This window comes from Passer montanus, unplaced genomic scaffold, assembly GCF_014805655.1.
Source record: "Passer montanus isolate IOZ18808 unplaced genomic scaffold, ASM1480565v1 scaffold1, whole genome shotgun sequence".
NCBI classification, from domain to species: Eukaryota; Metazoa; Chordata; class Aves; order Passeriformes; family Passeridae; genus Passer; species Passer montanus.
This window is the reverse complement of record NW_024356504.1, coordinates 18,378,753-18,393,424: the sequence shown is the minus strand read 5'-3', so window position 1 is coordinate 18,393,424 and position 14,672 is coordinate 18,378,753. Positions and strand designations below refer to the sequence as shown.

The following is a 14,672-nucleotide window of genomic DNA, read 5'->3' as shown; positions in this document are numbered from 1 at the left end:
TTCTATTTCTAGTTCTTTTCTGATGATCAGTTTGGATAGTCATTGTTTTGAATATTTAGTAATCTGAAACAATTCTTGTTTTTGTTTCAAACCAATTTTCAGTCTAAGTTTTCAGCACTGCATGGGCATACATTGAATGTGGGTTGCCCTTTTTCTTCTGGCACCAAAGGATCCAAGTAGTTTCAGGGAGGAATTGTCTGTGGCTGATTCAAACCCCTGCTTGCGTTCCAATGGTTCTCCTTGCTTTATCAGTGCCAGGCTGAGTTTATCTTTTCAGCATAGTGGATTTCTGTCAATTACTTTTTTTTAATATATACTTTATCTTAGGCTGTGTTTTAATATCACATTTGATATTGCTGCATACTCTTTCCCTTCAGCACTGTCCTAGCAGCACACACCCTGATTCTTCAAACATTCCCTTTCCCTTTTATCCACTGTGCTGTTCCCCCTCCCTTGTTTGGCAGTTTGGGTTGGTTGAAAGATCTTTCAGTATCATTCATCTTTTGGGTGTGCTGGCTTGGAACCTGGATAAAGCAAGGCTTACACTTGGCTCTATGTCATGTTAAAAATTTATACCTCTTTATATTAAAGATGGGAGAGCACTCCTTGTTCTTTCCTTAAACCAAGTTAGGAAGGCTTTAATGCCAGACTGTACCGCTCAAAAGAAAATGTTTTATTTGTTCAGTGGCACTGGCAAACTGAGGTTCCTCATTAATCCACTGGGCATGTGAAACAAGGAGGAGCACATCAATAACACCCTTGCTTCAGCAATGAGCTGTCTTCCTGTACATGGGCTCAGTGGTCTGCTTCTTCCAGACAAGACCAGTGTGGGTGAAGTGTCCCATGGATGTGTGTCCCTGACAAAGTATCCTCAGACTATTTATTTGCTGTAGTTCACTTGGAAAATAATGAATTCTCTACATGATCTCCAGGGGGCAGGTGTCATCATCACATGCTTATTTTGACATGTCCTGCACAGGTTTATCAGAAGTGCCAGCAGTCTCAGGCAGTTGGAGCTGCAAGTGTTGCTTACAGAGGAATGCTCACAGTCTGACCCTTTAGACAAGCAGCAAAGCCATCTTCCCTGGCTTAATGGGAGTCTTAATGCAAAGATTTCCAGTTGAAATGCTGTGTTGTTTGCTACATTGGCAATGAAATTTGCATCCACTTTGGACCCTTTCCATCATAGCATTTTTGAGTCTGCACTCAGAGCTTTGTTAGAACAGACCAATAAATGTTAAGGAGCTCCTAGAGGATAAAATATATTTCTTCTTTATTTAGAAGTGGAAACTGTGAAAGACTTTCTAAACAAATGGTTCTTAACATGCCAGGAAGATGCCTGGTAAAGTAACTGGAAAAATGTTTTCAGTAAACAGCCTGCTGCTTGTCTAAGAGTAACTTTGCAGTGTAAGCTCAGAGTTAATTTTCTGGAGCAGTAGCTCATCTTTATCACTTCAGCATTCCAAAAAGAAATTGTTTCCATTATCTGTCAAAAGAGTTGCTGGACCATTATTACTTTAAATGGCTATTAAGAAATGAACAACCAAGACTTCGGTCAGGGAAATCTGTGCTAGAGATAAAAATTACTGCCTATAATCTACACTAGTTGCTGGATTTTGTTTTCTGACTATAGACAAGGATCTAGTTCTCCTTAGAAGTATTTCCACAACAAGGAAACTGATTCACAGTGTAAAAGTGTAGTAGAGAGAAAATCATTTTAGCTTTGTAAATCTGCAACAGCACATTCAGAAATACAAAAATAGGTTCATTGAAATGTTTGAATGGGCACTGTTACACTGGTGTTCAGAAATTACAAAGTGAGTGGAGGCTTAACTGAGATCCATCTGGTAATTTAGCAAATGCATGGGACAGAGCAATCCTACCACAAAATTTTGTCAGGTCATTCTGTTGTGCAATTCTAAAATTAAAAAAAAACCAAAAAAAACAAAAAAAAAAAAACCAAATACACACAAAAACAAAAAACCAAAAACAACAACGAAAGAATTTTTTCCTTCTCTAACCTACTCATCTTTTAATTTTTCCTCACCTTTCAAAAGCTCTGCAGCACAAGTGGTGCCTCTTTTACAGCACCACGTAACAGTGGTGTTTCCACATGAAGCAACGTCCCTGTACCTAAAGCAGGTTTTTTAGTATGCATATGATCTCTCAGTACTGCAACTTTAACCTCTGGAAATAGGCCAAAATCTTGTCCAATGTAGTGCAAGAGCTGCACAGCACTATTTGTGGTAATTCTGTGCAGAGGTCACCTCTGAAATACTTTGATCAAGTATTGAAGGGAAATGCAATTGTTATTGCTCCAGCTGCCCAAGTGTGGGCACGGAGCTCAACTGGAAGCTTAACTGGATGAAGAGAAAATGCACGTCCCCTCTTTTGACAGTGAGCTAAAGGAATACCACACAGACCTGTCACTGTATGAGCTGCTGGCTTGGCTGAGACTGTTGTTCTTACCACAAGGTAAAAACGAGACAAACCAGCAGTCAGTATGTGGAACCTGCAATCAGAACTGCGCTCTGCACGAGATTTTTTCACTTGCTAAAACGTGATGGGGAACTGACATTGTCATAACTGAGCAGCAAATGTTCAGGTGTTGGAGAGGAGGTGGGTTTAAGGCCCTGCAGGAATGCTTTGTGGTTCCAGCACAGAGATTTCTGTGCCTCCTGCTGTACCTGGCCGTGAGGGCTGCAGGGGTGCAGGCAGAGCAGAGCCCGCGCTGCCCGCAGCTGTGCCAGCTCCGCAGTGCTGTCCTGTAAAGCAAACATCAAACACAGGGAACAGTCCTGTAAAAAGGCTTTGTGGAGGCATTTCTGGTGTGTTCATCTTTCAGCTTTTGGTAACTTGTCCTGTTATAGCTTCATAAATGGGTTTGTGCCACCTTACACATTTACATTCAGGATTCACTGCTGCATTCAAGTGCACCACTTCTAATGGAAAGTAAGACAGCAAATACATTCTGTTCTGATTTACCTTGTTCTGCCTGAGAATAAACAAACCTTTTATCTTCAGCTCATGTATTATTACTAAGAAGTTCCTGAAGTACACACATAAGATTCTAGAGTCTGCTGTACTGCACACAACTTCCAGAAATGGTAAAAGATTTAGTGTCTGCTCTGTGTGAGACTTCAAAGAGTGTGTGTTTCTGCTTTGCTTATAAAATAAAATGCTTAGGAACAAATCAGATTTTGAATGTAATAAGAGCCTAAAAAGAATCAAAATAACTTTGAAGAAGATCATTCTAATATTATTAATCTAATAGCTCAATTTATTTGACCTCAATCTTTTTTTAACCAGTCTGTTTTGTGATATTCACCATGATATTCATATAGTATTATTTCCATGTAGTGTTTTCAAAACCCTAATAGTTACAGTTATTTTTCTATATTTAAAGGAATGGAGTAGTACTGGTTAACGCAATTGTACAGAGAAATCAAATAGTCTGTAAAAATTCATGAAGAATAGGTTATTCTGGAAATTGCATGCCAGGAGGACCTGGAAAAGTGAATAACTTGTAGTTCTAGGGAATAAGCAACCTTTCACCTCTAAGTTTTTACTGAAGTGTGATATATACAGGCATCAAAAATATCCAGATGCACAGTGTAATAAAGGATAATGCTCGACTGGAGAAAGAGACTGCAAAAATGACACCATCATATTCTGTAATTGCCTTTCACTAGCAATTTATCAGTTATATTGTATAAAAAGCCTTGGAAGCTCAACTTAGGTTATAGGAGAGCATTATTTCCATTTCACACATCATCGTGACTGATGGAGAACATAAAGACCAAATTACTTGTGCATGCATCTGCATAACTGCACAGCCTGCAGTGATGCAGCATTGCTTTAACTGTCTGTATAAGTCAGGGAGGGTTTGTTTACAAAATAGCCTTGTGGATTTCATGATTTCATTATGCATCTTTTTTCTTGGGCTCTTTCTGCAGGAATAAATGAAATAAAATGTACAAAAACCCCCTTGGTTTGACAGTAAAGGCAGCAAAATTACCCTGAAAGTGGATGAGATCCAGAAGTCGTTTCCAACCCTAACAATTCTGTGATTCTGAGGAAATGTCAGGGGGGAAAAAAATATTCCACCGAATTTGGTGTGAAAAATCCAGTATTAGTTATGCCGAACTAGCCAAGTCATTTAACAAACTACTTTGCTCCAATTTCCCCTAATTCTAATTCTCCTGAAAAATGTCTTGGGAAAAGAGAAGGAAACTAGAAAAATGTGCCTTTCAGTTTTGCTGGCAAAATTACAGTTTCCTTCCCATAAGACTATCTGTAGTTAGTTTTGAGTCCTTTTAAATTTAATTTAGTTTTTAAAGCAAGCTTTATTTGTAAAGAACTGCAGAGCATGGGAGATGTCACAGGCGATTTTAACTCTCTCCTCCGGCAATTTGCAGATTGACGTGGTTTGTTCTGTGTCTGTGTCTGTTCTGTCCCCAGGGTCAGCGGACTTTCTCCTTTCATGGGAGACAACGACAACGAAACCCTTGCCAATGTCACCTCAGCGACGTGGGACTTCGATGATGAGGCTTTCGATGAAATCTCTGACGATGCCAAGGACTTTATCAGCAATCTGCTGAAGAAAGACATGAAGTAAACCTGGATTTCCTTGCTGCACTTTCTGTGTTGGCATTTAGCCAGAGCTGCCAGTGGTGTTTCCCCCGTGGATGTCCCCACGGCCGCAGCACCTCTGGCCATACTTTATAAGGAGCTGTGCGTGCCTGCCCGGCGTGTGTGGCTCTTTATTCCACTTGCAGGGTGCAGGGGCTGAGTGCAGCTTTTGCTTCAATCGCCAGCTCTTCGTGCTCTTCCCTTTTTGTGTGGGCACACAAAAGCACCCGGGGCTCTTGTGTGGCCACTCCAATCCCCTCTCTTGCGTGACACACATTCCTGCGTGCCACGTTCTGTCTTGCTCTGAACGGGTTGCAGTTCTGCCTTGTGTCACTTTTAAGTGTGGTACCTCTGAGTAGGCAGCTTCTGTATAAACGTAGTAATTGGGAAAAAAAAAAAATCAATGGTGGAAGCCCTGTTTGCAGAAGTGTCTGAAGGAGCCAGTGAAAGGAAACATACTCCTTCCAATGAGTTTGCAAGTGGATGGATGGAGAACAGAGGGTTATTTACATGTGCACCCTGAGCAAAGTGAGGCCAGAGATTTGGACATTTCTGTTCTATGAGATGTTCAGGAGGCTGTTAAGTGGTGGGATGGGGAAATCTCTGTAAGTGAAGGAAGGGTGATTTGGGACTGGGTTCTGGCAGCATGAAGCAGCTGAATCACTGCCATTGTGGCTCTGCTGTATGTGTTCCTTGCCTAAAACATACAGCTTTTCCTGCTTTGTTTTATAATGTTTTATTAACACTTAAAATTGCACAGTTTTCTCTCAAAAAGATCTGCAGAAATTACGAAAGTGACTTTTAAGTTAGAATGGCTGGGAAAGCAAAACCATGTGATCTTTGTTGCTAAATTTAGGAGACAGAAAAATCAGCTCCTAGCAAAGAGAGCACAAAATAATGTTATAGCAGGTAGGTTCCTCTCTCGTTATTGGCAACACTGACTGGTCTTTTCATACAAAAACAGGAGTCGCTTAAATTGTACTCAATGTCTTCAGCATCCCTGGCTGCAAAAAGACACCAAAAACATGGAAGCCAAAAAACTTTCCAAAGATAGGATGAAGAAATATATGGCCAGAAGAAAATGGCAGGTAATGAAGAGGACATGGAATTGGGCTAGATATCCTAATGCATCTCTTTATTTTTAATGTTTATGATTCTGGGGAACATGTCATATCGGGGTTCTGCTGCTGCTGAAAGCTGCAGCATGGCCAGGGTGGGAATGCAGGACAGTTCTGGTGTGGCCAGGGTGGGAATGCTGAACAGCAGGTCTGGTTCCTGCAGCTGGGCAGTAGGAAGGTGCACAGCTGCACATGGATTACACAGGATGATCCCATTCCAGGCTACTGAAAGGCATGAGCTCAAGTATAGTTTTTTCTGCTCTTCTGGGGTTCTCTCTCCCTTCCCTGCCCTCTCCATGTCACTGAGAGCTGGAGGATTGTGCAACTCTTAACAAACCTGAACAGTTCAGGTAAAACTTGCCTGCCTGGCCTCCCCTAAAGTACCTTACTATGTGGCAGTTTCATTCTGCTAAGCCAAGAGTTCTGTCTTGTTGGAACCTCCTCAGCTTCCCATGCATCCAGTCAGACTGGTTTTCTGTAACATATTCAGTCTCCCTATCTTTTTTCCTAGTGCTGGAACTGGAGTAGCAGGTCCATCTGTGCCATGCTGATAGCTATAGGAGTTGCTGTGTGAAATCCTGGGTCTTTTTGAGTAGCCTTGAAATACTAATTTGTGTAGATCTAGCTTATATTCCCTCTTACATTCTACTCGTTTCTTGAAGCTCATGCAATACAAGTGTCTGTACTACTGCCCTCATAGTTTGAGCATATTTTAGTAGCCTGGTGGTTGATCCTGGGTCCTGTCAGAGGTCTGTTCCCATCATGCAGATGGGAATGCTTTCTCATTCATTTCATATCAGCTCGTTATCCATGTTGGATGAAATTCAGCCCAGCCCAGAAGGCTATGGAGAGAGGCGTTCCCCACCAGAGTTCAGTTCCACTTACACAGGACAGGGCTTCTCTGCTGGCCCTCCTCTCGCACAGTGCTTTTTATCCACAGCTAACAGAGACATTCATTTAGGTATGAGTTCATCAGGGGAAGTTTATATCTGCAACTAAATTTGGTAATTCAGTCCAGCCTGCTCTGTCTCTCCTAGAACAACTGAGCTATATATAAGCAGTTTGTCCACCAATTCCAGTGAGGTTTGCAGAGATCCCAGATAATTTGTCCGAAGCACGATTGTTGCAGAAAATCACATGCCTGTTGGATTGGATTGATCAGAAGCCTTTTCTGTTATGTCTTAGAAAACAGGCCATGCTGTCCGAGCAATAGGAAGACTGTCGTCCATGGCAATGATTTCTGGTATGAGTGGGAGGAAGGCCTCTGGGAGCTCACCTACAAGCCCTATAAATGCAGACAAAGCAGAGAATGAAGGTAAGGATTTTTTCTGTCCCATATTTTCACCTGTCTCTGAATAAATCCTACTAAAACTTTTAGCAAATTGCTAGAGACCAATGGAATTGGATATTACTGCGCTCTCTCTCTCTCTCTCTGTTTTTATCTTCCTATTTTTTAAAGAAATCTGTCAAAAATTCACTGTTCTTATATTGTCCTGCTACTGAAAATGTCACAGTACAAGTACAGGCAGCAAACTCTTTTCTTTTTAAAGCCAAAGAATTAAGGCAGATTTGTCAGCTGCGCTTTCTCTGGGTTTGGGAATGCATGTTTATACAGAGATGACAGTGATGTATTGCCTGCTCAGGCAGGCAGGCAAGCAATGAAGTATTAACACTTGCTGTAACCATGGCACACACCCTGCATTAGCCGTGCTCCTCAGACAGGGCATTTAAGGAAATGTCTGTGTTACTCCAGTGTCCCCAGATGAAATGTGAATTAGTGGTGTGCAACAGCCAGATGTTACAGTTCAGCAGTGCAAATGTATGACACTACTGAAAATCAAGCAATTTTGACAAATCCACAAAGACTATGGGTGTGGATCTGATACAAGTGGAGCTTGCTTATCCCTCTGACTAGCAAAAGTCCAGGTTTGCTAAGAAACTAATTCAAGGGAAAAATACTGAGGATTTGTAGCATGGTGGCCTTGCACATCTATTTCTTTCTATTTATGGCCTGAATCCTTTTCCAGCTGCAAAAGATTGGCACAAAGCTAAGCAGCCAATGTGCTCGCTGTCCTATTAGTATGACAGAATTAAGTGAAATAAAAGGTGCTTTCATTACCATCTGGTAATTAAAAACTAAAATACATCTTTTGAGAACATGCCCTGCAAAATTGTTCACTACCTCTTTGCTCTCCTCCAGATGCTTTCCTTGAAGAAGTGGCTGAAGAAAGGCCCCACGTAAAGCCATATTTTACTAAAAAAATCCTTGACATGGAAGTTGTGGAAGGAAGTGCTGCTAGATTTGACTGCAAAATTGAAGGTACTTTGAATAAGCATGTCCCTTTCTTTCGTTTTTTTCCTTTCTGCACTGGGTAATTGTTTTACTTTTTCAATTTTTACTTCTGTAGTATTGTCGAGTTGGTGCCATTTTACTTTACCAGTATCTGCAGAAATAGCACAAATAGCACAAATGTGTTGCAATAACAGAAATTATTTGGAGTTTGTTCTGTACTTGCCATAGAACAGAAGTCTCCAGGAGTCCACATGTGAATCACTAATTTAGAATAGCAAGTGGGAACTGTCTTTTGATTTTTAAGGGAACAGTAAGAGCAAGATGCAAAGTAGAAGCATAAATTCCAATAGAGACTCTTAGAGAGTGCCAGCCAGACACCAAGAATTAGTAGAAGGTCAGTTGTCTGAAATGACAGACCAGTTTCAGGTCACCCCAAGATAACTTTAAGCCATACCTACATTTTATTAAAGCCAAACAAGTCCCTAACTGCATATGCTTAAGTAAAGATAATATTCTTGTGCTGGTCACATAAGTCACATCTAGAAAATACTGTTCTGTTGTCTGGGGCTTTTTAACTTATGAGTTCAAGAAAGACACCTCAGACTGGAATATGCAAAGTGTATGTTTATGAGAAGACACGTAAGGAGCGTGAGCATGGTCAGCCCAAGAGTGTAAAGGCCAAGAGCACTGGCACTTCTCCTGCAGTGAGATTGAACCTTGTGTATCTCAGCCGTGAATGGAAACTAGAAATTTGGAAAGAAAAGCTGTGAAAACAAAATGGGTAGGGTCAGTACCATCCTGCATGTGTACAAGTTAATTTATAATCTTCAAGTGAGGAAATCAGAGACTGCCTCATCGACCTTCTGCTTGTTTCTATTCTCCCAATCTTTCTCTGCCTGGGTTTCCTATCTCACAGTGGAGAAGGATTATTATTATTGATGGATGCTCAGCGTGGGGGATACGTGCACAAGCACTGCATGGAATAAAACAGATGGATGTATCACGGCTGATATTCCAAACTTTGCAGTGTATTGCTGTGATGTTCACTGTGTCTTAGGGATTCCTGCACTTTATTTCTGCTCAAAGTTATCCTCCCCTGGGAGTTATCCTCCCCTCCCAGTCCAGAACTTGGCTGAGAGCACAAACCTTCCATTTGTTACAGCAGCCAACAGTACTGTATAAGGGATTGTTCTGCAGCAGGCATTGCACAGCGCTGCTCCGAGGCTTTCCAGAGCCATTTGCTTCACAAAAGGCTCTGAAACTCCTGGTGAGATGCACAATCAAAATGCTTTTCACAGATTTCCTCACTTACCCTAAAAAGTACAGAAAAGGGGAGTGCAATGTGACAGGCTGGCTTTTAAGGAGCGGATTAGGAGGAGGAAGATTCAGAATAAGCACAGCAAAGCAACCTGAGAAAGGTATTAAATTGTAAGCCCAAACCAGTTTACCCTTGAAATTCTGAATCTCGGCGTTGGGAACTGTCTCCGGAGAAGCTGCAGTGTAACGTGAGCCTCAGATGCACTGTCAGGAGTTCCCTGCTGGCTGATGGCTACAGCACACAAAAAACTGTCTGCAGGCACTGCTAAGGGACTGGAAGGAGGAATCCAGCGAGTACCGCAGTGCTCGCGTGCAGTTTTTGCTATTCATTAAAAATAGGTTCAGGTAAAGTAAAGTAAAAAAGCCTTAAATCATCTACATTTATTTTCCATAGAAGTCAATGAAATATTTGTCTACCAACACACTGGCACGTCCCCACACAGGAATTGGAGCACAAGGTAATTAGTGCTGAGTTAATGCTCGTTTATTGCAGTCACTGTTCTCTCTCTGCTCTTGCAGGCTATCCCGACCCTGAGGTGATGTGGTTCAAGGATGATCAGCCTGTCAAGGAGTCCCGTCACTTCCAGATCGATTACGACGAGGAAGGGAACTGTTCTTTGACTATTTCTGAAGTATGTGGGGACGATGATGCCAAATACACCTGCAAAGCTGTTAACAGCCTTGGGGAAGCCACGTGCACCGCAGAGCTCCTTGTGGAAACAATGGCAAAAGAAGGAGAGGGAGAAGGAGAAGAAGATGAAGAGGAGGAAGAATGAAACAAGGCTAAAAAATAAATATTTAAAGACTCTCCTTATAAGGCTCAGAAAACAAAGTTATCAAAAGCACCTTGTGTGAAACGTAGGTCTTTGGGGGGGTTGTTATTTCAGCATGATCAGTTGATACCTGTTAGCTTTATGTATGGGCATTACTTCAAACCAGCAGGCTTTTTAAGTTGCTAGCATGATTGGATTGACTTTAAGCAAGCCATCAACTAAGTTGCCCAGACTACTTTTAAAATCAAATGTATGGAAACTAAGTTATATTCTGAACATCTTAAAGAAAAATAGTTTATTTACTGAGCTCATTGCTCTTTGCCATCACTTTTCTCAGCCAAAACCGCAGCTAAGTTGGCTCCCCGAGATCTACTTTAAAGGAATTGTTGGCCAGACATGCAGTGAATCTCTCCAGTCCTGAGGAATAGGCTGAGCTGCATCTTCTCTAAGGGAAGGTTTGACACAGCCAGCATGGCAATTTGTATGTTGGCACGGTTGATTTCTTGTTTCCTTTAAGCTGAGTCTCACAGACCAAACTTCAAACATTTTCACTGCCTCTGACAGTGAGCTGTTAGTGCCCTTGTATTTCTGGCAAGCATTAAACATCCAGGTGGCTTCCTGAGATACTCCTGATCCTGCTTTTAGCCAGCTGATCCCACTTTGTCATCTTTCCCTTATGGAGCCTGTCACTTCAGTGCAGTTGCAGCTGCCTACTTAGAAACAGACTGAAAACACAAAGACTGAGAATATTTTCTGTGTTTCTGGTCAGTCTGATAAAGACTTAGGATTCATATATATGCTGCTGTGAAAAAACAGGTTATTGCACAATCAGTGATTTCTCTGTGCATGTCTGTGAATGGAATCCCAGGTTAGTTAAAGTTTTACTTGCATTTATTTGGCAATTGCAAAACAGATTTCAACTGATGATAAGCTGGAAACTCCCACAGATTTTTCGAGTAGCCAAAAACATAGTAGCCTGGATTACAAACTCCTCTATTCTTAGCAATTTCCAAAGCATCTTAACCTATATAGGACCTATTTCTACCTTATGAGCTTGACTGTCTTGTTTTTGTCTTGAACCTGCACAAGTAAGGCTGTTGCGTTTTTTAAAAACGCAGAAAAACAAAACAAACAAAAAAAATCCAAACCCCATTTTTTTTCTCAGAAATGCTTAATGCACTCAGACTTAGTAACTTTGCTTTCCTTTCACAGTATTGGCACTTTTTAATTTTTTTTGTTGTTGTTCAGAGGTAATATCAGAGGCTGCAAGGTGATTATGCATAATCCAAAACCAGTGTGTCTTATATCTATGTATCATTCCAAAAGTGATTCTTTTTCTTTTCCACTTTTTGTGTGTAAAGTGCAACCATTTGCATTTCAAAGGTTACCTCTTTAAAAAAAAAAAAGACATTACCTTAAATCCTCACCATTAAGTAGTCAGTGTACTTTAATACAGGTGTGTACATTACCAACCTTAGGTTGTTTGATATTACCTAGTTGTGTATGTGTTTCATATGATTTGCTCTTCTACATTCAAAGCTCAACTAATGTGGGTGACACGATGGTTTGTAACTGCTTTACTCTTTGTTGCTAAATTCAGATTGCCAGCATGTCTTTTCTTTTCGATTGATAAAAACCTCTTGTTATACTAAACACAGTATTGCCACAACTCCTTATACAGAAAGGTTTTGAATCTGATTTAGAGCATACAGAGCTTTCCTCACTTGTTTTTTTTTTAATGTTTTAGGCAACAACGGGGTGTATTTTGTACCTTAATAAAAATATGCTAATGTTCTCCCTGTTTGTTAAACCATCAGAATTGCAAAGATGAGACCGCTACGGCTGTAGTTACTCACGGTTCCTAAATAAATACTACCACAAAGCACACTCCTCGTATGCTCTATTGCAGCGTCCCGCGTTCACCTTGGCCAAGCCTCTCCTCCTGCCCCTCAGGGCTGCTGGCCACAAACTCCTGAGGTGGCAAAGCGGAGCCTCCCTGATGTCTGTGGTGCTGCTGCCCTCCTCCTGCCCTGGCTGGTGCTGTGCAGAGGCTGCTCTGCCCCAGCGCCACCAGCCACAGCCCGGGGCTGGCACTGGTGGCCTCGTGCTCTGCCACGTCTCCAGCGTCACCACAGGCCTCAGTGGGAACGTGGATGGGGCACCAGGGCGGCTCTGGGCTTGTTTCACAGTTGGGCATTTCCATATGGAGTTCTGAAAGACTGTGGGAGGAAGAGAGAAAAAAATCAGGCAAGTCTCAATGGAGATATGGACTTACACCAATTTTTCTAAAAACTGTAAAGGCAGAGGTAAGGACAAATGTGCTTGTGCTGATTTATTCAGACTTCTGCTAACATGCAGCCCATATCACCACAGGCCATGCAGGACCACACAGACTCTCCTTAAAGCAAATATTGTGCAAACACCCTGCTTGTAGCAACGTGCTTCCTGAGCAAATCCTCAGCCCTTGGAACAGCCACCTTTGCAAGGTGTGCCCCACTGTGTCATGAATGTACCTGGCTTTGTTCAGTGACTGCTGGTTCCCTGCTGCAGGGAGGCACACACCTGACATGGGGAAAGGTCTGGCTCTGCTGGGCTGCTCTGTGGGCACAGCAAGGTCTGTGGGTGCACTGGGTATCAGAGCCCACAGACTCAGAACTGCTGTTCCTGCACAGATCTTCCCTTCCCTCTCCTCCTTCACTAGTCCTTGTGTTCCACAGGCTATGAACTGCCCCAAGGATATTCCAAGGAGTTTACCATCTCCCTCTAGCTTCCTATTAACATCCATTCTGGTCTGCAGGAAACAATGACCTCTACTTCCAAAATTATGTGACATGCATCTGATTCAGCTCTGAGCAATTGACTGCAAGCTCTATTTGACCTTGAATTTTTTGCTTTGTTTGATGAATTCTACTTCCACTGAAGATATTTTATGTACTTGAAATCCTGTCTCATTCTGCCAGCTGTGGTTTAATAAAAGGCATTACCTCTTTCTGTAAACCTTGCCTTGCTTGTATAATGTTTGCAGAAATCCACTCTTGGGGTGTCATAGGGCTGAAACCCCAATAGCAGAGGTTATGCAAGACACTGGTACTGCCCAAGGTGGACCATTTAATTCTCCTTGGATTGCTTTTGTATGACATTCAGTCTTCTCAAGAGACAGTGGAGAATTTGGGGCTGGCTGCTGTTTTTCACTACTTGTGTTTCTGGATTTGCAGAAACTTAATTTCTGTCCTGTCCTGCCCAACCTCCCAAGCATCCTGTGCACATTTCTGCTTGATGAGGAGACCTTTGCTAATTGCATGCATGGCATGCAGTCGCTGGGTCCCTGCTTCCCTTTGCTGACAAGGAAGACAGCACTGGACTGCACACCCCTCTCCTCTGCAGTGACTGTGAGACTTTGCAAAAAGACTTTTTTTTTTTTTTTACTTGCATACATGAATAATGAATGATTTGTTTTTCTAAAATGTGTTACATTTATTGAAATATTCCACTAAAACATAGCTGTTTGGAAATGGAATTCTCATAAATCATCTTTGCATTTCGAGCCCTATTGTTTGTAAGAGACATGCACATGAATTTATAAGCCACAAAAATACTCACATGGAAGCAGAATTTTCTGAGATGTGGAGTGAGGCTTATGCTGTTATTCTGCACTGCTCATAAAGGGACTGCACCATGACATGCATGGGAAATAAACTGAGAGAAGTTTATGGGAGTGGAGAAGTAACTCCATGATGTGTTTACAATTTCTGTAAGGGAGAAAAAGTAAAAATTATTCTGTTGTGGCTGTTCAGAAAGGCAGTTCTGTCTGTCCTGATGAGAATGTTTGTTGGTGGGAAAGTAATGCTTTCCAGGCTTTTGCTCTTATAGGGAGCTTCAGCAGGAAATGAGTTCCAACTTCTCACTCACACAGCACCACGGCATTGTGAGGGTGGGAAGAGGCTCTGGAGATCATCCAGTCCAATCCCCACTCCAGGCAGGGTCACCAGAGCAGCTGACACAGGGACGTGTCTAGGGGCGCTTGGAATGTCTCCAGAGAGGGAGATTCCAGGACTTTGCAGCCTGTGTTCTGCCCCCTCAATGTAAAGAAGCTCTTCCTCATTGAGGTGAAACTTCCCGTGTTAGTTTATGGCCATTGCTCCCAGTCCTGTGGCTGGGCACCACCGAAAACCCTGCAGCACCCTCCTGGCACCCGCCTTTGAGACACTTATGTGCATCAATGGAGCTCGCCTCGCAGCCTTCTCTCCTCTGAACCACGTTATAAAAGTGACGAAAACCTACGAGATATTCCACAAATACCCGTACCAGCTAACCCTGTTACCGTCTCTAGGGACACGGCACACCTATTTCTCCCTGCAGAGGGGCGTTTTGAACCAGCCCTGAAAACCGAGCCATCGGGCCGCGGACCCCGGGCCGGCCCGGCCCCGCTGTGGGGCGAGGGTCGCAGGCGGTTCCGCGGCTGCGCGGAGCGGGCCGAATTTGGCGGCTGCTCCGCGCCGCAGGAGCGGGGCCGGGCCGAGGGCAGCGGCCTCTGCCGCC

The 14,672-nt window shown here is 42.7% G+C and overlaps 1 protein-coding gene and 1 long non-coding RNA gene across 7 annotated transcripts in view; one reads left to right on the top strand and one right to left on the bottom strand.

Annotated features, from left to right (window-relative positions):
* MYLK (myosin light chain kinase) overlaps window positions 1-12,020 on the top strand; it is a 195,863-nt gene extending 183,843 nt beyond the window's left edge. For all 4 annotated transcript variants that reach the window (XM_039702582.1, XM_039702591.1, XM_039702599.1 and 1 more), the window contains 5 exons: window positions 4,462-4,614; window positions 5,597-5,720; window positions 6,936-7,065; window positions 7,951-8,070; window positions 9,880-12,020. In XM_039702582.1, coding sequence (XP_039558516.1) covers window positions 4,462-4,614; window positions 5,597-5,720; window positions 6,936-7,065; window positions 7,951-8,070; window positions 9,880-10,136 — 784 coding nt within the window. In that variant the 3' untranslated portion in view covers window positions 10,137-12,020. The remainder of the gene's footprint in view (window positions 1-4,461; window positions 4,615-5,596; window positions 5,721-6,935; window positions 7,066-7,950; window positions 8,071-9,879) is intronic.
* On the bottom strand, window positions 8,094-14,598 carry LOC120499146. Of its 3 annotated transcripts, none has more exons than XR_005626812.1 (4): window positions 14,439-14,598; window positions 13,734-13,882; window positions 12,057-12,352; window positions 8,094-8,807 (listed from the first exon to the last, which is right to left on the bottom strand). It is a non-coding gene; the product is annotated as an uncharacterized LOC120499146 (long non-coding RNA). The 3 variants fall into 3 exon arrangements; XR_005626813.1 differs by lacking the exon at window positions 8,094-8,807 and adding an exon at window positions 9,932-10,070 and having other exon boundaries at window positions 11,990-12,352; XR_005626811.1 differs by lacking the exon at window positions 8,094-8,807 and adding an exon at window positions 9,937-10,070.
* Window positions 14,599-14,672: the final 74 nt, after the last annotated feature.